This window comes from Aythya fuligula, chromosome 3 (genome assembly GCF_009819795.1).
Source record: "Aythya fuligula isolate bAytFul2 chromosome 3, bAytFul2.pri, whole genome shotgun sequence".
NCBI lineage: Eukaryota > Metazoa > Chordata > Aves > Anseriformes > Anatidae > Aythya > Aythya fuligula.
In genome coordinates, this window is record NC_045561.1 from 49,607,104 (window position 1) to 49,632,228 (window position 25,125).

Here is a 25,125-nt window from a genome sequence, read left to right on the forward strand (position 1 = left end):
TATGTAGTACCGCTGAATTAGCTGAATGAATGAGTCCAAAAAAATGGCCTTTTGCTTCTCAGGCTTGACCTAATACTTATTAATAGTAATGCTCAGCACCTTCCAGCTAATATTGGTGACCAGTGGGATTGACTCACAATGCATAAGCTGAAGGAAGAAAATCACTTTGCTAGCTGCTGACTTGTGAATATTGGGTAGTTTCCATGTTCTTCATGTGACATCTTCTGAGTCTTGTTACATAAACACTGAGTATCTCAGATAGAGCTCCTTATTGTCAGAGAATAATTTCATCCTTCTTCACAATAAGCTTTTTTTTTTTTTTTTCTTTCCAGTACATCAGGCTGGCAAAATTAATATTTTTGTTTGTTTGTTTGTGTGTTTGTTTTGAAGTCTGTTCCCAGAAGAGGGCAGCTGAGTAGCCAAATTACTCTGTTTGCAAATTACTCTGGGCCTGATTCTGCCACCTTTGCTCATATCAAATCAACACTGACTTTTTGGTGGAAGAGCATGTGAAATTACCCCACCTGACACACTGGTACTCCCTGGACTGCTCTTATGCTGAGCTCTACATTTCCTTATGTTCTTCCAGAAAAGCACACAGAGGCTGTTAGGATCATATTCCTGCAGCCAAAGGTGAGAATCTGTGCTGGATTTTCCACTAGGGCACTATCAGAAGATATGAGATAGAGAAACACAATTTGTAGGCTTCTGGGTCTGACCAGCCACCGAGAGGATTGGCATTTATCAGAACCAAGTTACAAATTATTTAAACTCCACTTATCACTATTTGGAGGGTTGTAACATTTTGAAATGCCTCTAAGTTGTGTCTGAAAATCTAAACAAGCGGTGTTTGTTCACCACACAGAAAGATAGTGTGCAAAAAGCATTTTCCAAATAAAGCATCAAAATATTGCAGCATATAATGATTTTCATTAAAAATAAAGTTATTGACATAAATAACAAAATAGCCATGGCACTTCATTGAGTGTTGAATTCTTTAAGTGGTGCTGTCCTCATATTTAAACCTATTAGAAGTTTAACATAGCAGCAGGCCAGCTGGCAGCCTTGAGAGCAATGGTAAAAAGGCACTTAGAAACGTGCCCTGTAAGGCTGTGTATTGACATTATAAGGAGAGTATATTGACATGTGCTTTAGTTTTGTGGAGAGGAGAGAAAGGCAAGAATATAGACTCTGACCATTTGTGTGACAGTTATGGTTGGTTACCTGAGACTGCCATACCTGAGAGGGATATCTGCTTCATTTCATTTTATAATAACAAGAATATCTGTCCCAGACAGAAGGATTATTGCTGAAAATAGTTTATTTGACATTTATAAAGGGCTTTGTGCTCTTAATTTCTTTAATTTATTTTATACGACTTGTCCAACACAACAGAAAAAAAAAAAAAAAGTTATGAATGCAGACTTCTTAAGAAAACATCACCTACACCAATGCAAATGGTGTTGACAAAGCTGTCAACAATGCCATACTCCAGACACAAGAGCACACCTCAGTTGCCCTCTATACCTTTGGTGCATCAAATCAAGCCCTATAAAGGTGCACAGTTCAAAGTCCCTGTCAGTTTCCATGACAGACAAATGTGTTATTTTCCTTTCCTGTGAAAGGATGCTACCTCCCACAAAAATCAAAGAACAACTTCCAAGTAGTTTTCATAAGCAATAGCATGTTTCTTTTCTGTGTACTTATTTGCCTATTTGGAAAAAGCATCTGGAACAGTAATGCTCTGAGTACTGTGCTGGGAAGCAGAGTTGAACTGCTGCATCATGGTTTAAGAGTTAAGTCCTGGGGAGATGAAAATAGAGTGCTTGATTGCTGGTTGTCTCATCAGCCCTTGTGAAAAGCAGCTGATGGTGTTCATGATTGGAAGAGGAGAGGAAACGGGAAATCCATTACATTTCTCCTGGTATTTCAGTCACAAGAATATACGTGACTTCAGTTCAACAATTCAACTTAAGCCACAATTCATAAATGTCCATTATAACACAGTAATAGCATGGTAAGTTAATTAAGAAAAAATAGCTTTGTTTCATAGAAGCATAGAATCACAGATTGGTTTGTGTTGGAATGGACCTCAAAGATCACTCAGTTCCAACCTCCTTGCCATGGGCAGGGACACCTCTCATTACACCAGGTTGCTCAAAGCCCTGTCCATCCCTTAAACACTTCCAGGGATGGGACATCCACAACTTCTCTGGGCACCCTGTTCTAGTGCTTCACTACCCTCAGAGTAAATATTTTCTTCCTTATATCTAATCTAAATCTACTCTCTTTTAGTTTAAAGCCATTGCCCCTTGTCCTATCACTATATGCTCTTATAAAAAGACCCTCTCCAACTTTCCTTGTAGGCTCATTTTAGGTACTGGATGACTGCCATAAGGTCTTCCTGGAGTTTTCTCTTCCCCAGACTGACAGACTGAACAACCCCAATTCCCTTAGCCTGTCTTCGTAGGCGAGGTGCTCCAGCCCTTTGAGCATCTTCGTGACTCTATTCTGGACTTGTTCTAACACACTTCCGTGTCCTTCTTGCGCTCTGGGCCTCAGAGCTAAATGAAGAACTCGAGGTGGAGCCTCACAAGAGCAGAATCAAGGATCAGAATCCCCTCCCTCGCCCTGCTGGCCATGCTTCTTTTAATGCAGCCCAGGGTATGATTGGCTTTCGGGCAGCAAGCACACGTTGCTGACTCAGGTTGAGCTTCTCATCAACCAATACCCCAAAGTCCCTTACATCAGGGCCGCTTTCAATCCATTCTCCACCCGGCCTCTATTTGTGTTTGAGGTTGCCCCAGCCTAGATACAGGACCTTGCACTTGGCCTTGTTGAATTTCATGAGGTTCACACTTGCCCACCTCTCAAGCCTGCCTAGGTCCCTCTGGATGGCATTCCTTCCCTTCTGAGTTTCTTAAAACTCAGTCTGTGGTAGTAGGAAATAGGACTTCCAAAGCTAGACAGAGTAACTGTTTTTTTTCCCTTTCTGGCTGATTTTTCTGGGGGGTGGGCGTGACTGAATGCTGAAATTTAGATTTGGCATCATGAATATCAACCTCTGAAATGGGACTCAGACTGAGTAGCTTGTGAAATATTAGTGGCCATTTCAATTGTGATATACACCTCAAAACCGAAAAAAAAAAAAAAAAGCATTTTTTTTTTTCCTCGTAACAGTGAACAGAGTGGTTTGAAACCCACGCTTTTCTGTCCCTCACTGTTTATGTCTTCATGCTTTAAATGCTTTCACAGAGCTTCTGATTAACTGTTGCACAGGACACCTGACAGTCACACAATAGCCACAGTGGACAGTCCCGGGGGCAGGCAGTTTGGGTGAAGGACATTGGGCCACATCCTGAAATCTGCAGTAGAGGCACACAGGAGAGATGCACTGGTAACACACAGTGCTACTTTGTACTCAGCAGCATAAAAAAAGGAAAGTAGGTGGAAAATACTGGATTCTGACAATAAAAAAGTAGCATGCACTGCTTTTTTTTTTTTTTTTTTTTTTTTTTTTTTTTATTAACATTGCCTTCTGCAGTACTGCCCATTTATTCATATAGCATCTTTATGCACAGTTTCCAGACATTTTTTTCTATTTGTTTCTTTTTCACAGTAAAAAGGAATTTAATTAGAGACTGAAAAAAGGCCTTAGGTCTCTGATAATCCTCCTCCCACTGCTGCTGATCAGGCTGCATGGCCCCCCTGGGGCACTTTTCGGCACAGCCAGCCAGGATGGCAGGGGTGCCCTCAGAGACCAGAGGACTCCTTTTTGCTTTCTTGACTTTACTGAAAGTAGAGCAAAGCTCCTATATGATATCCAACACATATGAACTTTTATCTCTGATTCCAGTGCCTTTTCTTCACATTTGGTTCAGAACAAAAACTTATCAGAGAGATTTAATAATTTGAGGAAGTTGAAGAAAGAACAGAAAACATTTGAGGCTAGGAAGAGAGAAAGAAACATTAGGTGACAATCCATGTTCCAATTTAGGGGAACTTTTCCATCAGCTGCACTCAAAGATCTTGAAATACACTTTCTTTTGCCTTTGCAGAATTTCTCTGCTTTGCCTTCAGAGTGTGGCACTTTTCCAAGGCAAACTTGGAGGGGAGAGAAAATAAATCACTTGTAATGTTTGGCTGGTAGGAGTCCAACCACTAGAGAAGCTACCTCCTTTCTAGAAAATCTTGTAAAAAATGTCCTGATTTACTTAATCTTTTTGACTCAGTAATGTTTTTGCCTGAGTCTAGAGTTTTCAAGCCATAAACATTGTGACAAATAATGAAGTAATCATGCAATTAGGACTCAGTAACTTATGCTGTAAGAGTGACCTCTTGCTTGTTTTTCCCCCACATAAAAATAAATAATGTGCCTTTTTCTTCTCTTTGGTGCTAATTGCTGGCTTGAATTATGTGAAATTCTGCAAGCTTGGTCTCCTGGTTTTACCTTTACCTTTACCTTTTTGTTATCTACATGTAGACTGTGTCCTGCTATGAGGTAGTAAGGGGGCACACTGTACATTTTACTAGCTGCACTGAGCATGTGGACAAGTGAGGAGTGGCTGAGCTGTGGTTTCTTTCCCTCTCCAAATCTCAAGACAATCTAGTGGGGCAGGATGCAGAAATGGGCAATTTGTAGCCTTTGAACTCTTGTGCACTTCCACAACATTCAAAGGCAGCTGTCAGGCCTAGGCCATGCCACGTGGTTATCCCTAGGGTTGTGCTGGTAAGAAGCGATCCAGGCAACCCACAGGCTGAAGGAGGAAGTGACCCAGCAGGTGCTGCTGGCTTCAGCCTACAGGAAGGATGGTTTCTGAGGTTCAGTCTCATGCCCACCGCCATTTCATAAAGGGACTCATAAGCCATTGCTGCCTCCTTCCCATGAACTGCTCCCTGTGCCTTCTCCTGCTCTCTGATCTCATTCTGCATATGAGATACAATATGCATACTATGTATGTATCTTATGCTGCTTGGCTGTAAGAGGATTTTGGTCAGTGGTAGGTAAGTCCAGAAATTTTGTCCAGTTCTACTGCAAGGCCTTGGCAAATGGTGAAACAAAGAAGAAATCTTGGCTCAAAGGAGCTGTGTAGTGCTGTATTCAAGTGTGGCAACTCCCAGTCCAGGTAGAAAGGAATGTGTTGATCACTCACTAAGAGTGCTGCCAGATGTCCCTATCTTAAATTATTTCCTGTAATAAAGGCACGGGTCTTGTGTTCTGCGTGAAAATCACTCAGTACGTGGGTTTTCCTGTATTTCCATGGAGAGCTGCTATTTTTTTTCCAGATGCCTGCAGCCCAGCCACTTAAACCATGCATATGCTCAGTTTGGTGGCTAGGGACCAAAGACTCCCACATGACCAATGCGTAGTCACTCTACATTTGTTTGATGAGGACTGTGACAGAACTTGCTACTTCATATCTTGTCTGTTTTCCATTTAGGACTCCCAGTCACATCCATGCCAGGTGCCTCATAAAAGCCCTTGGTTGGTGTGTTGTGCATTCTGATGCTCTTCTCAATGCTTTGCGCAAGAGCCTCCTAACACGGAACTTTTTTTTTTTTTTTTTTTTCTGTCTGGAGTGCAGGATGCAGAGACACTTTTGAGTGAAAGAAGGACATTTCTCTTAGTAGTCTGTCATATTTTTCATGCTGAAAGTGCTTCATCTATCTGATTTTCACAGCAGCAGTGCTGCTGTTTCGATTCTGTCCAGATACAGATAGATCTGAGATGCCAGAGTAATATATTTCCCTAAAGACATGTCCAGTGTGTGAAAACTAAGCAATGGCTGACATGTTTGCACTTAAATTAGATCATAATACCACTATTCTTAGGGGACCCTAATAGGAATGGGAGAATGACACTAAATCAATGGACTTCTAGTTAAAAGAACTAATTAAAACTCAAATGTTAAACAAAATTGACTTTTGTTTAAACCTGTTAAAATAGATGTTCCATGGAATAATGTTTTCAAGAAAGTGTTTTATCTCCAGATTTTGAGGAATGTCTCTAAGTGAATAAACAGAGAAGTAAAATTGAAAGCCATTGTCTATAATAATATTAATAATAAAGAGTAAAAAAGAAAGAAAGAAAAAAAGAAAGAACATTATCACATCCCTACACAGTATGAGAATAGCGTGTGGTTTTCTTTTTAGTTTGTTCAACCTTATCAAGTATTCTTGATAGAGTATTCAATTCTCTTCCAACACAATATATTCCTCACTTTATGCTTAATTTCAATTACTCTTCTAGGTGTACAATCCGTACATGTTCAGATCTCCTGCAAAACACCCAGGATCCTGGTTTAGTTTCCTTTCCACTGACATTAATTCTTTCATTCTACCTTCACAGGATAGCCTAAATAAGGCAAAGAGATTCAGTCATAAAAAGATCACACTAGAAGCTATGCCCAAAAAGCTTTCCAGAGGGACAAGACTAAATCCTCTTCATTTCAGATGAGTTAATGAGGGCTTGGCATGAAGTCAGTCAGACTGCTCATTACAAGTCTGTATCGCTGTGCTTTCTTCTTTCCCACTCAGTCTGAATTTTAGATATGCCATTACATTCCTCTTGAATTGCTTGTTTCCGGGGGTGCTGGCCTGCCTTTGCCTAGTTACTTTTTCAAAACAAGTTTCCTGTTTCTGGATAATAAAGCTTTTTTTGCCTCTTTTCAGTGATGGTTGGGCAGACAGAGATGAAGTCATTGAAGGCTATGAACCTGAAGCAAATGGAGGCATCACTATCAAACTGCAATCTCCAGAGGTCTTGTCTTTTGATGACTACTATCTGAAGCTGCGTCTGGACACCAACACCCGCAACCCCTGGTTTCCTGAGTTCTGGCAACACAGATTTCAGTGTCGCATCCCAGGACACCCACTAGAGAATCCCAACTTCCAGAAGAACTGCACAGGTAACCTGTCAATTGTTTTCCTATTTGAATCTGTGGTCAGGCAAAAATTTGTCTTTGCTTTGTTTGTTTTTAAATAACCGGTGAAAAGTAACAGTTCTAAACTGTGCAGATATGAATTTGAACTCTGGTACGAATATGTCTGGCACAGCCTCCTCTCAATATAGATCTGCTCTGTCATAGAGCAAATTGTTCCCCTTTCAGGTTTTAGAGCTATGTTGAGACTGAGAGGAGTGTAATATGGCTACCTGGTCACGACTGAGATAAAATAAATAACAGTTACATTCTAACAAAAATCGGAACAAATATAAACCTTTAGTTTGTAATTTGTAAATATTTCATTTCTAGTCAAAAAGGTACATTTTGATAGTAAGGAAGTTACCCATGATAAACAAAAATAATGAAGTCTGGCTTCCCCTGGATTTTTGTCCTGTTCTTTCCATCTCCATCCCCTTTATGTGATGACATTAATCTCCATCGGTCTTCATGTGCTCCCTGAGCTGACTGCCCACAGTATTTCTAGTTCTTCCCTTCTCCATCAGTGGCACTTTTTAACAACACCTTCCACATTACCTTTAGTTTCCCCTCAGTTCTCTTATTACAGTTGAGTCATATCAAAAATATTGTGGCTGACTCAAAATTGGTCTGACATGCTGACTGGCTGGCACATCTGGGTGCTTAGAGGCTAGTGGTAAGGCATACTGGCTAAATAATTATTGAGTTTGCACTGATATTTTTTCCCTTAAAGGAATAATTAATTTCATATTATACCAAAATGTTTCTTCATGTTATATATATTTAATTGTTTTTGAGACTGCTTCACTTCAGCTAATATAGTCCAACAAGGGCAGAAGTTGCAAAGGGGAGACTGAATGATGGACACACAATGCAAATACATGGCCTTCTTTCTTAAGAAATTACTTCTAAAGTTGCTTTGTTTTGGTCATTCCATTAACAAAAATAAGTTTCAAGCTGATATCCTACAAAAATGTCTGTTTTTTGAGGAATCTCAGTGGCTGTTGTAAGCACAGGTAGTTTTGCAGCTTCTGGTTATAAAACTATGAACTTTAGTCAGAACCAGTGTGGTCATTTTTCATCCATTTCATCAAAGGCAAATACCAGGTGCCAAGTTCAAACTGGACTAAAAGGGGTACTTCTTCACAGAACATGCAAATGAGTTGTTAGACATGGGTTGCTATAGACTCTAAATTTGTACTGGAGACAAAAAGCAGTTAAATAAATTCATGAAAAAACAAACAAACAAAACCAATAAGGGCTGTTTTATGAAAAACAAACAAATGAATAAGGGTTGTTTTATGGGAGAAAAAACAACAATAACACACCAATCTGTCTGAGGACATGTCAGGGCTGAAGGCAGTGGACATTGGAGAGGTTGCTGCAGAGGTATCATATGCCTGCCCTAGTGTTTTGTCCTTCTCAAGGCAACAGGTATCAGAGGCCGGAATGGTTACATTTGGGTAATACTACAGAAATACAAAAGGATTGGTAAACTCTGACAGTTAATAGTCATAATTCAGGCACTCAAAAATCTTTCCAGGCTCTGGGCAGCCTGCTGTAGTGGTTGGCAACCCTGCCGAGAGCAGGGGGGTTGAAACTAGATGATCTTTAGGGTCTTTTTCAACCCAGGCCATTCTATGACCCTGATTCCCTCCTCTAGAAGCTGTAAGTTTTTGCGTGAAACTTCAAAAGGTGATACTTAGGCTTTTCTGAAAAGCATTCAGTTCAATTGGGGATGAACCACTGATAACCCTCAGGCTTATCACATAGAACAGAGAAATTCATAAAAGTCTCAGATCACAAAAGGGAAACACTACAAGGCATCTATTCTTAATAACAGTATATCTATAAAACCAAGAGACATGCATGTCCCCAGCGAGTATGGGATCAATACAATGTTTTTTTTTGTATTTTTATTTAACTGCTCAGAGCTGACTGGTGACTGTCTGGTACCACCAGTTTTCTACACACATACCTTTGCCTAACCTTTCTGCAGAGTTGAGTGCTACTCCAAATACTAGCAGCTCCAATGGTTGCTGATGAAGCCTTAATCTCCAAGGTCTACTATGGCAGCACCAAGAAACTGCCTTCTGTACCTATCACAGGTTTGGAGACAGGCCTCTTCACAAGTTCTCTGGAAAAAAAAAAAAAAAAAAAAAAAAAAAAAAAAAAAGAAAAAGTCTGAATCGCCTCTTCTGTCCTTCAAAAAGAAGTCTCCATGCACAGATTTGAAGGAGAGAATCCATATTGCTCAATAAATAATAAACAGTAGAATTTGAAATCCATTAAAAGTACCAACAGACTAAGTTCTGACTTCCTTGTTGTACTACAAATTAAAGTCCTACTCCATCACCCCAGGAAAGCTATCAATATTGAACACTAGTATCGAGCTCCTCAACTCCATTATATTTGAGAGCTTTCATTCTCATCTCACAGTATGCCATCAGTATTCCTTTAACAAATTACATACGGTCCTGCATTATGGAAAAAGCTGAGTCCCCTGTACTCCCAGAACTCCATGTACATTATTAGCATACATCGTGATTATGTCTGGTCCTGATCTGTTCTGTATTCCAGAAGTGCACTGGTAGTCATTACTGAGAACACAGCACACCTGCACTTTTGTATAAACAGGAATTGATTCAAAGGTAGTAGATTCATCTTCAGGCACTGGAGAGTTATCATGTCAGGAAGCTACCTAGTGTAAAAGAAAACCAAGGGCAAAAGATACTTTTGTTGTCTAAGAGTTCATAGTGTATTTGTAGCTACCCATCAGTGGGATCCCTAGGAGCAACCACAAACAAAAAAATGAGATGAGAGTGTTTTTCTCCAACTACCTTATTCAAAAAGATTCAAAACCCTTGGATCTATACAATTTGAAAATATAATTATGAAGTTTGTGGTTGAACATCTTCAATTACTGCTTGCCCAGTATAATTTTCTCATATACAACCTAATCACTTTATTGGGTAATTTATTCAGAATTGCCACTGAAATGTGGAGTTCAATTTCTAACATTTATGGATAGGCAAGGACTTCAAGCAATTACAGCTGCTGCATTTGCAAGTTCTCACACACCATTACTGACAAGTCAGCACTAGCTTGGGATTGCAGGCTTTCTAGGAAGCAAGGAAAAAGAAGTTCCTAGAAATCGCCCTTCCCTGATGACAGGAATTACTACTTGAATTCTCTCACTCAGTCCCTGAGAAAACTGATGTTCTCCTTCAGGAATTCTCATGTTGCAATTAACTCTGTACATGCAATTTCTTTTTTTAAGGAAAAAAAAAGTCTACGTGGGCTAAGAATTACTGGAAGGAAGCAAATCCAAATGCCTTCTATTTATGAAGTCTGAGGGCTGACTAAAAATTGACCATATTTTCAAAATATTTTATCTGGATATACTAGTACTATGTAGTAGTAGCAGCACAAGTTCTTGGGAAGAGAAGACAACCTGCTCCTTTGGATCATTCCTTTCTTTCGTATAATAATAATAAAAAAAAAAAAAAAAAAAAAGAAAAAAGAAAACAACCAGCAAAAACAACAACACACTACTTTTCCCATTTGGGTGGCAGCCAAATGAGTGGGGGCTATTTTTGACTCATTCTTTGTTAATGTTATAGCCAAATGCCTCTCAGAAGTGTCTACCTGTCTGTCTCTCTCTTTCTCATGGCTATAGAAGATACTCTTCTCAACACAACTAGATTCAAGCCTAGAATATTTCTTGTAAATAGTAAAGAGATTTTTGTATGATCTTCTCTTGTAGATTCTTTGATTTCTAGAAGGCCAAAACCACTTCCAGTACCAAGTTACTTTTCTTCAACTGTTTATGCCACTGATGTATTTTCGCTGTGTTCCATTTAGTAACTACATTCTTCAGGAAACCAAGCATGTCCTGCATCTTTGTATGGACCACTGACTCAATGGGAGGTTTAGAACTTCACAACATTCTTCATACCCTTTAGATGAAAAGTCAGAACAGAGTAGTCCATTTTAACATGAACAGTAAAAAGCTGCTTCTGAATTTGAGATGCTAAGAAGCTACCTAGCTCAGGATGGACCTGACACTGAGTTCCCTTAATGCTCAACCTCAGGCATTGCTCCAAGCAGCAGTCACAACTTGCCTCAGTTCATCAAACGCAGCCATTTCAACATTTTGAAGGTTGTATGCTGACAATGAGATTAGGTGATAGACTGTACCTATCAAGTGACAAACACCCTTCCAACAGATCTTTAGGATGTTTTCTGCTCTCTGATCTGGTAGAAATAACCTGAATAGAAGTCCTTTCCTCCCCACAAAACTACAGTGACAAATGTTTCTCTGCTGGACTTGGAGAGCCCACATAGACTAGAGTTAAATGCAATTCTCACATACATGGAAAGGATGTAGAACTCACTACAGTTCAAACACTTGTGTGGAGGTCTAACTGCTGATTTACAAAATGCCTGCTCACCTCTTGGCAGATAATACAATGGCTGCCATTTGTGTGAACTGGGTGGGATGAGTACTCCTCTGCACCACAGGAGACAGTTATGAAATTGGTTATGGAACTGATGCAAACATCAGATTATGCTCACAGCAGTTCATCTGCTGGGACAACAAAATACATTGGCAGGCAATCAGCACAGACATTTTTCGACAGAGTGAAGTGGAACAAAGTGGGCAATTCATGATTCATTCATTGATTCAATTGATCTTTGAGGAGAAGGATTATTTGTCTGTGAACCTATTTGTGGCAGACAAGAACAAGAAATGTAGATTTTTTTTTATTCCAGAGGAGATTGCAGGCCAAGTTCCCTTGGATGATTACTCATACCTTGGACATGCCAAAAGGATTGCTTTATCTGCTAATTCTTGTCTGGGTACAAGAGAAAGACAAGCAATCAGATTGAGTGCAGCCAAAGTCACAGAATTACATAATCACTCAGGCTGGAAGGTAGCTCAGGAACTTCAGAACTTGTCTTCATCATGAACTTTTTCTCAAGACCAATTTTAGTTTTGATTATTTTATATGAGATGGCATGGAGCCCTCATTTTCTCATATCAGTTAGCAAAACACTTTGGGCTATGTACTTGATTGTTTCTATCCTTTGCAGAAAGCATTAATGCTTTTCTACTGAGAGCTGATGTGAGTAGTTTTCAGAACGTCTAAGGCTATGTTGTGTACTGGGCAAATTAAATCCAGCAGATGTTATTAGAACTCATTCTGCTGTGTCAGAGGTGTCCATAGGTGCTTCTCTGAGAAAATTCCTTTAATCCTATAAAGCTCTCTCACACAGTACCTCATATAGCAATAGAATCAAGCTATTGACATATCATAACTTCTTCAAGATCTATTGTACTTTATGTATCCTGACTCACCCTTCCTAACCACTGCTTTGGATTTCTATCATACTTTTATACTCTGGAGTAGAGAAGCAGCTGAAGTTCTTTTTTTATGTTCTCAGTATAAGGCAGGAGATCTAAGCTTCATCGCACAGAAGGGGTCAAAACTCTCTGATCTCAATCTCTTGGGCACCTATAATGAAGCATATTAAGTACAACTTATCTGAAAGAACTATGGCTGCTACACTTTTTAGTCAAGGCTTTTTTAAAGCAGATAAGACAGGAGAGCTGGAGGCTTATATTATTTCCCAGACAAAGTAACAGATGGCTTTTAAGGTTTAAAGAGGAGGAAGTTTAATAATGTCCATATATGTGATAAATCATAGGCATAATTAAGAGAAGACATTACCTGAAGTCAGGTTTTTGTTCATTTGCTCCCAGCTTATTTTTTGAAGAAAGTAGCTTCATTTATCCAATATTCTATATTTCTAAAAATTTTAACCAGTCTGTCAATCAAAATAGAATCACAATATCTATTTTTCTTTGTTTGGAATCCATAAAAAAATGAGATCATCATCAAATAAAGGAAAAGAATAGTATATGTATGCCCCTGTAACAGTACAGAAGACAGTTTACAGAACATATTTGTACTATAGTGGGATATCACAAAAGTTTTCTCACTCTAATATTTACACGTACATTTCCCATTGTGGATTTTAACAGTCAAAGTTCCCACTTCTGGGATTAAAACAGTCCTCAGGTAGGCTTGTGACATTCAGCCTTCTCCATTACATGAGTAAACCGACGGAGCTGCAAAGGAACAGGACATATGAATCATGCTCCCTGGTGCCTCCTCTGTGCTCTTGTCTGCTGTGCCTGAAGAGTGACAGGGGCACTCCTGGCTGCTCAGACTGTCACAGATGCTTTGAACTTGTATCTGCAGTGTCGGGAGGACAAAAGGGCGCAATTAAAATTAATTGACTTTTTCCTAGAAATCAATTTTTTTGTGCAGTTCACACATCAGACCAATTACCCTAGATATAAGCATTTAACCAAATCTGTAAATAAACCTGATGAAATAATAACAGTAACTGATCAGAAAACAAGGCCAGCTGCCTTCTGTCAACCCTCCTGGTATTTTATTAGATTGTTTCTTCCCTTTTCTCATTTACCTGGAGGTGGAAAGTTGTTAAACTCAGCTAGCAGTTTTACAGGTTTTCATTACTGGCATTCATTACTCCATAAATACTGGTGCAAAGGAGATACAGCAGGATCTAATGTGTAGGTGTGAACCCATCCACTCACACGTCTGGCTGCAGCCCAGAGAGACTCTTTGTGCACAAGGATATTTGCTGAAAAATAGGCAATAGAATTCTTAAAATGAACAAGGTCCTCTTAATAGATCTTGGGTGAACTGTGGTGTAAAGAACAATAAATTATGAGCTGGAGTATTAAAACGTGAACCATAAAAGTTACAAGTCTTCCTACTAGAATAAACTATACTCATATCCATAAGGAGAATAATCTGATGGAAGATGCATGCTCCAAAGAGTAGGGCTGCCAGAACAACCTGCTGCTTTTCCACTCATACTGGGAGGACCTGGGAAGTGAAGAACTCTGCCAGTGTGGAACTAGGGAAAAATAATGAAAACAGCTTCTTGAGCTAGGCTAGGCTACTGACTGAGCCAGAGAGGGCTACTGCAGCACAGCAAGGTGTGAGATGATGATTTCCAGAGGTATCTTTCAGCTTGGATTTTTATGATTTGTATAGTAGAAAGTAACTTTGGAGGAACCTGCAAGTTCAAACCTTTAATTTAGTTCTTAGTTCAAACTTAGCTTTACAGGGACAGAAACTTAGGGCTATTCCCTTCAAAGCAAAAGTACTCTATGCAGCATGCTATGCAGTGTGTCGTCTACTTTCTGAAAAAGCCAGTTTGTTCTGCCTGTTTTTCCAGGCTTATTTTGTCTAGGAGTTCACATCACAAGGACCAGTTTTCTTATGAAATGCCAGGTACTTTAGTAATTTGGGTTTGGCTGGGCTAGATAGACCTTTTTTTGCTGCATTGTCATATCTGACTACACTGAGGAAAAAAGGAGGTGCACTAAAATAAATGCTTTTGAAATTCTTTCAGATCTGAAAGACCAGCTTCTGTTTTTTTTTTAAATGCATGAATAAAGATTAGGCCCACTTATTTTGTCTTCTGATTTGCTTAGCTCTAGTTCGCTACTAATCAGTGCTGCATTGTCCTTGTGCAGACGTCACTCAGAAGCTTCTAATCTTAGCTTTGCTTTAAAATGAATTTTTTTCTGTGATACGGTACTTAAACACAACTCTGGGCATATGTCCAGTCAGCTTGTTAAGGGCAAAATATAGTGGATCTTTGCGATCTGTGCATGTGTGACTAATGCACTGCATATTGCAAGAGTTGCAAGGAAATATCTGGATATCTCTACCAGGCATTTGAAACCCACCTTTAATTTAAAAAGAAAACTGTGAGTGTGCTCTGCTAAATTATAATATGATCCAGCTAGGTTCTGGTTAGGGTAGCTGAGGCCACTTTGTTCATCCCCAGTGCCAGAGCAGCTGCAGCAGCTGCCTGTGATCGCAGGAAACAAGAGCAGTCTCTGAGAGCAACTGTGGCTGCAGGGCTGCAGCCTTGTCTGGGTGGGCAGCAGTTACTTAGCACATGTGAAGTCCACACATCAGCATGCAACACTGTGGTCCTAGGAAGCCAGTCCCACAAACAAGAGGTTTCTTGTGTGAGGAAATGGTGTATTTAAAATAAAATAAAAAAATAATCAGTAAATGCGGGGAATTTAGTGATACACATTGGTGTTCACATTAATTTATTCATGGTAAGTTAATGATGGTGTTCTTAATACCACCTTAATGTTAAGAACAGAAATGAGGAAAAAGTGTTTTTTTTTTCTTCATGGTAATAATAAAAGAAAAAAAAAAACCACTAGTACTGGCTAATGAGAGATATGCTGTGGGAAAGGGGCAGAAAGTACAATGGAAAGGGCTCAGGGGTTGAGATAAGGACAGGGAGATCACTCAACAATTATTGTGACAGGCAAAATGGACACAGCAGAGGGAAATTAATATAATTTATTACTATCAAGCTAGAGCAGTGAGAAACAAAAAACAACCAGAAACACTGTCGCCCATCCACCCTCCTCTACCTCCTCTACTTGAGCGGCACAGGAGAATGGGGAATGGGGGCTGTGATCAGTCCCTAACGCTGATAAATATTAGGTACCTCTCCTGACTGTTCTTCAGACTCACACAGAACCACTGGAATTTAAATTAGGAAAAGATCTGTTAGGCCAGCCACTCTGTGCCTGCCAGCCACAGAGTCTCCTACCATGTATGAAGTACTTCGCCCAATGTTAACATGTATTATTGACCCACACCTTTGACAGTCTGAGGATCTCATGCCCATATACTGACAACTGGAAACTAAAACTTAGTTATTTACAGGTCTAGATCAATGAACTCAGAATAGTTTGTGCAATTTTTTTTTTCTGTTTTGCCACCTCCATGTCAGATTGGAGCAGAGATCTTCAGAGAGAATAGGTTAAAGAATAACATGTATTTCATTATTGCATCATATTTTTCTACCCTAATGTAAAGACTGTGATTAGTAGTTTGTGTGTTGTACTGGTGTAGAATATTTAACATATAATGATACTGGATTCTTGTTTACTTCTTTGCCCTGTTCAGTGGTAATATCTTCTATGTTTTATATGAAAGTTGCTTGTTTTCTGCTCTGAGTCTGCATTTTCTGATGAACATGCTCAAAATTAGGTTCCTGAAGTGCACACTCTGAGACCTAGATAAATTGGCCTGATTTTGAAGGCACTGATCTCCCGTAATTCCCATAGAAATCAACAGCAACTAGAGAAGTTCAGGTATTAATCACATCAATTAATTAGTTGCCTGAGTATGTATTCAGGTTCCTAATTTAAGTATCCAGGATGGTTAATGTTCTGAAAGCTGCAGCACAATTACTGAGTTTTGTCTTCCTCTTGCAGATAAAGTCTCAGGCTTTGTATGAATAGCATGACACTTGAAATTTAATCAGTCCTGTTTCCTGTCCTTTTCGATTGCTCCTTCTCTGTATGCTATAATAGGATATCTGTAAGGGCATCTGACTCAACAATTTCATTTATTAATGATGAAAATCATGATTGATCTAGCCAAATAACATCAAAATCTGCAAATATTTCTTTAGATTTCTAAATGACTTTGATTTTGTGTGCTCATTCCTGCCTCCTGTAAGAGTAGCAGCAAGTCATTATCTGCTAGACTTGTTCCAAATAACAGACCTGTTAAGAATAGTAGTTCTAAATATGTCTTTAATGGAGTATGCAAGTAAGGCAGCAAGGTTACATAGTTACATAGTTACCTGAGGGAGAGGGGAAAACTGAAGGTTGTTTTACCTTTTTTTTTTTTTTTTTTTTTTTTTTAAATCGTTTCTCCACAGGTCATTTAGAAAATGTTCTCTGTAGAATCCTGCCTGTGTCAGGATCCGGGATGGCATTAGAGGAAGAAGTTAGCTGAGCAATTTGTAAAGAAAGCAAGAAAAGCAGATGCATTCAAGGTCTCTGTGATAATAACTAATCATATTAAAATGGTGCCTGAGGCTTTGAGAGCATATTGAGGGCATTCGTGGAACCCTGCAGAGTCTGAAAAAGGGGCTCAGAGACAGGTTATGGTTGGACTGGGAATGACAGAAACAACTATAGAATATGCAGTAGGAGTAACAAATTGAATTGCTGTCAAGAAACAGGACATAAGAAAATAAAAGACTTGAAACAAAACAAACAAACAAACAAAAAGCAGTCAAAGAATGTCTTGGGATGGGGGGACTGGGATGCCTGATCAGAGTATGGTCTGTTTTGGATCAGATGGGGTAAATGGCCTCCTTTCCATTCATACTGTTTGTGAATCTTCCATTAAAACAATTGTTATTGCATATGTAATATAAAATCATAGGTTGAGCTTGCCTGCTCAAATATCTTTGTCAGCATTAAATTTTAGTCAGTTAGTGAAATAATAAGATGGATTTCAGATACTATAGCTGGATTTGAAATCAGTGTCTTTGCTGATTACATGTACAAACCATTCAATCAAGGAACAACAACAACAAAAGTCTGCTTGCATATATTATTCCTGCTTATAAGATGAAATATTCATTTCTAATTAAAATAGGAGCTGAGAAATAATGACTTGCTGTAGAAGTTAAATAATAATCTTGAATAAATAATAGAACATGCTGTGGTCATTTTGCAGGCAGTTTGTATGCAGTCCAGCTTTTAAGAAAAACAAATTAATCATAATAATTATTTGTCAAGCTCTCATAATAATTACTGTCCGTCTCTAAGAAAGGCACTGGAATCACTTCAGTTTATCTCCTATGTTGCCTATTTCTCTAATAAACACGTCAATTAGTGTTATTAACAAGCACGGTGTTAATGTCCTAACTATCTGCATTAGAGCAGATTTTTTTTTAAGCCTAAACTCCTTCTAACTTGATGAATTCCCCAAGATCAGAATTGAAAGTAGAGTTTTATTGATTTCTAGTTTTAAGGCTTGAATCTGATCATTCATTCCATTTGGGTTTTGACTGTAGGTACTAATAAGCCACTATAATTTCATGCCAGATTTCTGGACAATTCCATGAGTCTTCCAGTAGTTGATCACAGTATTTTATTTGGTGATGAATGACCAGAAGGTAGAAGGGCCACATATAGATGTTTTTCTAACCATTGAGTAGGTTAAGTATCTACAGATCACTCTGTTCATGATAGAATTAATTCCAATCATCATCATTAGAAAATGCATAAAAATGAAAGTTCATTATTTTATATGCATTGTAGCAGTTGTATGTATTGTCTCAGTTTGGCTGCCACGAAACAGGTAGCACATAAATACAAAGTAATATTTCTTTTCAAACCATTTGAACTGATGCTAAAAAATCTGACTTGTGTTTACCTGGGAGTCCAAGATACAGAAATTGATTTATCTCAAATAAATACAAGTATTTTCTTCTGTTGTTTTCCAGTCTATTAATTCCAAAGTACTAGAATTAAGATAATAGCCTAAATGGGGTAATCAATAACCTTAAAAATTAACCTTCTTGTCAATTTTTGGTAATGTTCCTTCACTACTGAACATTATGTGAATTAAATTTCTTAAGCTGATTGCCTCGCAAGAACGCACTCAGAGGTCATGAGCATGGATCCTTTTTATTTGAGGGGGGCTGGGGGGGGCTAAGGGAGCCTGTTTTTCTTTTTCCCTTCACTGAGCTATAGTCTGCACATCTATCAGTCTGTTTCATTAAGAAAAACCAGTCATCACTGCAGAGCTATTTCATGATGGTCGTTCTACTAAAAGCTAGGAACAAAGAGAAGCAGTGCAAAGATTTCCTGTTAGGTCTTTGACAGCTTATAGGAGTGGATATGTACAGTCGTGTCAGAAGAGGTTTCAAACACTGCCTTGCAGATGTGTTTAGAGGAGAAAGAATAGCAAGTCATCCTCATATGGCCATATACCCTAATTTTTTTCTTCAGTAAAATTCTTAACATCAACAGAATTTTAGCCCAGAAGGAAGAAACAGAGAGGCTTTGGGCCATACTGTCATCCCCAGCAGAAGCTTTATTAGGCTGTTGAGCTTCTCTCAAGCCATCTGGTGTAAGGATTTATCTCCAGACCTGTATTTAACACCACGTGCCATATTCATTAACTTGTAGAGAAAGTTCTATTTTTTATTTTTTATTTTTTATTATTTTTTATTTTTTATTTTTTATTTTTTATTTTGTGTGTGTGTGTGTTTGTGTGTGACCAGGTTCTTTTAGCTCTTACTGGTAGCAACAACCTTGCCATGGGCAGCCCTCTCCTGGTGTGGCTGCTATGCAGGCAGCTCTGCTGTTAGCATGGCCCTTAGGTAGCACACTATATTTCCTTTTGAGCCCTCTCTTTTCTGCTAGCCAACACAAGAGAGGGGGCAGGCAATGCAGATTTATGGAGAAAGGGAAAAGGATCTTTTTCTCCACTGCAGGCCTGTTTTTCACTCCCCTGCCTCCCTCTCCAGTGACGCAGTGCTGGCACAGTCATGCTGCTAGCTGCTCAGAGGTCTCCAGCTTCCCCCTAGCCTCTCCCAAAGCCAAAGAAAGGCTGTAGTGCTGCACATCATCTGGAAGTGTCAGTGAATGTATAATATCTCACCCAGGCATGCTTGCCTGCTCACCCGAGCACTGTCACGTACAGACATCAGGCATGGCTCTACTTCCTCTTTGCGTGAAGCTGCAGCCAGCCTTTGGGAAATGACAGTCTCATCTTCTGCCTAGCTTGTGTGGGTCAGTAAAGAGGAGATGTAAAAGGAAAGTTCTCTCTGCTCTCTTGGGCACAGGCACGTTGGAACACGGGTTTGTCATCTCCCACAGTGTGAGCATGAGTTATGTGCATTGTCACTTGGTGTTTACATCTTAAATCTGCTTTTCCTGGAGTGATATGGCTGTGTGAGAGTCTAGATGTCCATAGAGAGAGGCAGAAAAGGCAGGGAGGGGAAGGGAGCTTCAGGCTCCTGTGCCTGCTTAGCAAAGTTTGCAGACTGTGGAAGACAAATACAGTTAGGAGATCTGTTTCCTTTTGTTTTGCTCCTAAGTTGTGTTGTGTATGGGCTGGACCTGTGAGTTCAGCATCATCTCAGGGCTGGCAGCACTGCTCAGTCCCCTGCCCAGAGCCTAGTGACTCTGAGACTCTCCTGCATCTGATTAATGAGTGAGTCAGCAGCTTGTGCAGACATTTCCCCTCATAACATTTCAGCTTCACTGTGGCACTGTTGTATTAGTGTATGCCAGCTTCATTCTAGAGTCTTTGACACTAAGCTCTTAAAGCCCTGATGTGCTTACATAACGTGATATGGAGAACCAAGAAAGTAAATTTAATTAAAAATTTCCCTACTGCTTCTAACACACAGGGAGAGACAAAAGGAAGACATGTCTTTTTGAACACTGAAGGATAATGTGGCATCCTCACAAAAACAGGCAGGGAAGCTGAAGACAACAATGGTGTATAGTGTGTCTAAAAATGGGACTGATCTTTTAAAGTTTAAGTGTTAGACATCTAAACCAAAGAGGAACCTGCACCTCTTGATGGCTGAATTCTTATTTTGGTTTCCTTTAGTGACTGAGTTGATATCCGTGAAAGATACATAGGTGAAAGTAAGGAAAAAGAGACCCTCATATATTCACCAGATCAGCTTTATTCCAGGAGAAGAAAAAAGTTATTAGTTATTTGTCTAACTTTGCTGCTGCAGTCAGCATCCAGTTAATGCCTTGGCCTTTGAATTGTTTTCACTTCTCTGTAGTTTCATCTAAAACTAGTAATATACCAATCCCAATTAAAAGGCAACATTCACCAGGTGTAGCAGTAGTATGCGGGAGACCTGTAGGTTTCCTTGTGCTCAGAAAGAAAATAGCAGGGTATCTCAACTGGTAACTAATCGTATCCTAGCTTTTCAGGGAAAGAAAAAATACATTAAATATAATTGCATGAACAGAATCTCTTTGCTTGGGGAAATACGAAACATTTGAAGAATGGAAGAGAAACCCTTCTGATTTAATGACAGCCTGAAAATGAAGTCTGCAACCCTGTGAACTCCATTTATTGCTTCACTAGTACTGTAAAATTTCCAATGTTTATTGGTGTGTTTTCAAATCAAACCCTCACATTGTAAGATATTCCCCCTCTTTTACCTGGTGAAAGCTTCCTGTACTCTTGTCAAATGGCAGAGCCACTTGCTATTCTATTGAGAGCACTGCAGTGTTTTGTATAGATTGGTGACAGGAGGCAGTTAGGGAAAGATCCATTTTCTTAAATAATACTTCCTTCCTGACCCTTACCTGACAAGTAGTAGAGTTTCATCCAGTCAAACAAATAGTTTACATTACAATGGGAATCAATTACCTGTTTTATCTTGTGTCTTTTTGATAGCTCTTCTACCATCCTTCCTGTGTGTCCTATCAGGCAGGACCTTCTCATCTCTCTGTATTTAGCTACTTCTAGAACTTGCCTCCCTGCTGCAAACACATGGACATCAACGTGGGAAGTGACCATTACACATATGGTCTGCTTTTGTTTGAAAACAATAAAAGAGCTGCTTTCTGGGGCAGAAACCATACTTGAAACAATAATTTACTCTGATAGGATTATCTGTTTTAGGTTAAATGAAACATTTATTATGGTCCGTGGCAAATTTTACAGTCTATCATTCTGTCTCATGAAAATTGCAAGTAATATTTAAATTCACATTGAAAAAAAGCCTTTTATTTTCTTATCCTATTTTTGGTTGGTGAAACAAACAAACAAAATCAGTTTTCCACAAATTTCCAGCAGTTGCATTAGCTTTACATAGAGCCACCAAGGTCATTGAGATAGTCCATTACAATAATCTAAGCAAAGCCTGCAGCCCTGATCCACAATTACCTGTTCTGATAACTCACTAACACTTACTGGCCTCTCCTTCTCAGGCAGGCAGCTACAGCTGGAATTGCCTGGATAACAGACAGTTACTTTTGAAAACAACTTCAGATTTTTTTTTTTTTTGTAGCTGCTTATTTGATTGTGGGCTGAAACATATGGGCATTTGGATGTTTTTGTATACAAGAAATAACTTTTATGAATCTGACTTCTTAGCTCTGACTACATTTGGACTTAATGAGAGCAGTGGAGTCAACAAATTCCTCTCTATACCACCAATAGATGAAGATTTTATTCAGATTCCATTGCCATATAATATTAATGAACAGAATGCATTTGTTTTTAAAAAGATGATATGCAGAGAAAGCCATTTAGTGTGCAGGTTGCGAACACATCATCTCTATACTAATTACATTTAGAGGCATTATAATCTTTAGTACCCATTTTGCAATGCCTTAAGGTGAATTTTGTTAAACAATTATATTGTTATCTTTGTTGTTAGATAACATAAGAGATGTTATAAATAGAATGTGAGAAAGAAAGAACTGGCAATATTTGTAAAATACCTGAATCCATAATGCCAAATGAGCTTAAATAAAAGAAGCCTTTTGCAAAAGTTATTTAATAGAATCTTAATTTGTCTCTTAATAACCTGATAAAGAACAAGATAAAATCATCCTGATAAAGAAAAAATATTCAGGGAATAGGTGACAAAAGAGAAATGTAGAATTAATAGCTTTTTCTCTCCTCTATGTCCAAAGACAAAGCTCTAATTAGACAGTTATGCATCCAAATAAGAGTGCCCTATTTTTTCCAAGGAGACAAATATCCTAAAATTCATCAAAAAAAAAAAAAAAAAAAAAAAAGCCACAACCAACAACACTGAGCTAAGTCTGTTCATCACCTTTCATGTGCCATTTAGTTGCCAAAATAATATGTAGCTGCTGCTGTTGGGGACCCAGATTTGAAATGACCTAACTTTGCAGTATGTTGGCCTTCTGCCCTGCTCCCTGCAAGATTCTATGGCACAAATTTGGTGTGGTCCAAGTTTGTCAGGTCTTCTCTTATGAGACACTGCAAGATATGTGACTTCTGTTATTTGCCAAGGGCAAGTTATATCACTCACAGACTTGTACAGAGCCAGATGGTCATGTTTGCTTGGAGTCATTGGTAAGGCAGTGTATGTTGGGACTGAAAGAGAGGATGGGAAATCTGCCTCCACAATTTCTCCAACACATGGGGACATTTGCTGCAAACCTAGGTACCACTCTACCAGATCATGGAGTTACCATGATCTGCTGCCTGGCATCTTGTCGGGAAAGCACTCTTCACTCTTTGGCGTGGCTTTGTGCCAGGTTGTTTTGCACACAGCCCAAGTACGGCAGATTTCTTTTTTTCATCTTCCCAGGGAAATTTAGCCCTGGTTGTACTTCCAAAATAATTTCTTTGCTTAAATGAGCACTCGTATTGAATGTAGCCCCCCACCATGCAACTGGCAATAAAGCTAAAATCTCATATGGTTTACCCACAAAACATTTCAGTCCTGGGAAGGATCACTACAATTGAAGAAGGCAGTGTATACCATCTATAAGATATTCAGCCCTCTGTCATGACTGCCAGAAAAGACGATAGCTTTGATAATAGCTAATAACTGGACTAAGAGAACAAAATATATTTTTATATGATATTAAATATTCAGCATTTGACAGTTCGTTTTGGAGTCTGAAACAAACTATAAAAATATCTGCTTATTCCAGATCAAACATTAGCATTTATAACAATTTTATTCAACAGATTTTGGCTTTTTACTCTAATCAAGAGTCATCTGTGAACAGACTGTGTTCTTTATCAAATGTGCATATTTGTTCAAAATTTACCAACTGGCTAGGTATTGATCCGATTCTCCAACCAAAATGTTTTTACATTTCTTTCCATCCCAAATTCCTTCCTGCCCTAACCTTTCTGAGGACCACAAACAAGTAATCATTCGTGCTTAATTTCTTGTTGAATATTAGTATAGGCTTTTCCTGTCTTTACCTTCTACCTTAAAGTTTACATCACTTTTAGCCCTCATTTGATAGTATATTTTTTCTTAATTTCAGTGTATCAAATGAGATTGTATGAGTACTCTCTCTGCTCTCGAGAATACTGATAGTCCCACACCTACTACACAGCAAAGGCACTAGACTATATTCATGGTTGTTTTATATTCAGCTCCTCGTAAGTACCTAGTATATGAAGATAATATTAGTTACATTTGAGGCACATTACAGTAAAAGGAAAGACTCACAATTTGTTTCTGGGAACTGTTTAAAGGAAATCATTAAAGAAATATTTGCATTGTATCCAATACAAAAATAAGTGTGAAATTCAGGACACCTGAATGCTTCAATGTCATTCCTAAAGGTAATGGCCTAATTCAAGTGATTTCAATTAATCTGGTACTAACATGACTTACAGTTTTCCTTTGCTTAGTAAAAACTAAAGTCCCTTGAAAAAATAAATAAATAAGAAAGGTAGCAAAATACTTTCCTATTTTTAATGTTAATTCACCCTAGTGTTCAGGTTAGTTTTTGCAGATCAGTGATACTTTTGAGAGAGGAGAAGTTAAAGTTTCACAGTCCAGAATTCTGCTTTGCTCTTTTCAAAGATACGTTAGGGGAAAAATAGTAACTTTATAGATAAGGCCCATAACAAACAATATATATTTCTCACATTTCTTAAAAAGCTGCCCTGTGAAAGTGTAATTGATCATTGATTTCCTGTATTTTATCTCTGGCTAAACATAATTACATGATCTCACTTTCTTAAAAAAGCAGTTCTTACTTATTGTCATAAGTGAATTTTTACAAGCCCAAATACATGAGTATATCAATAACTTGTAATGGTGAAAATGAAATAAATTGGATTTTGCCAGCAGGAAGTTAAATTTAGATAAAGCATGACTTCTCACGGTGAATTTACTGTGAAACAGCTTATTTGCACATAGGGAATTTTATATTACTGATCTGTGGACAATTCATTACCAGATGAGGTTTCTTATGTTACTTTCCACTAGAGTGCAACTTTTTCTGCAAGTGCAGAAAGGCAGTCACCTGTGCAGTGTGGGGCTACGTTTCAAGCCTCAATGCAAGCTATTCACTCCTACTTAGTCAAAAGCAAATCCTTCCACCATCAAATATTTATTCTCTTAGGAGGTATGTATATTATATTGAAATACGAGAAACCAAATCTGTGGTTTGCTGAGGTCATACATACTTGAGGAAAATAGTCTCATTTTAAAACGTTTCTACCTCTGGCAGCTGTCTGAATGTTCGTCTCAGGAGAAGTATATGGATACTGCCATTATCTCTTGAAAGGGTCACTGAAGTGTATGTTCCTCTACTTTTTTC

The 25,125-nt window shown here is 38.7% G+C and overlaps 1 protein-coding gene across 4 annotated transcripts in view; it reads left to right on the forward strand.

Annotated features, from left to right (window-relative positions):
* GRM1 (glutamate metabotropic receptor 1) overlaps positions 1–25,125 on the forward strand; it is a 181,294-nt gene that overhangs the window by 111,493 nt on the left and 44,676 nt on the right. For all 4 annotated transcript variants that reach the window (XM_032185129.1, XM_032185131.1, XM_032185130.1 and 1 more), the window contains exon 4: positions 6,673–6,908. In XM_032185129.1, the coding sequence (XP_032041020.1) occupies positions 6,673–6,908 (236 nt within the window). The remainder of the gene's footprint in view (positions 1–6,672; positions 6,909–25,125) is intronic.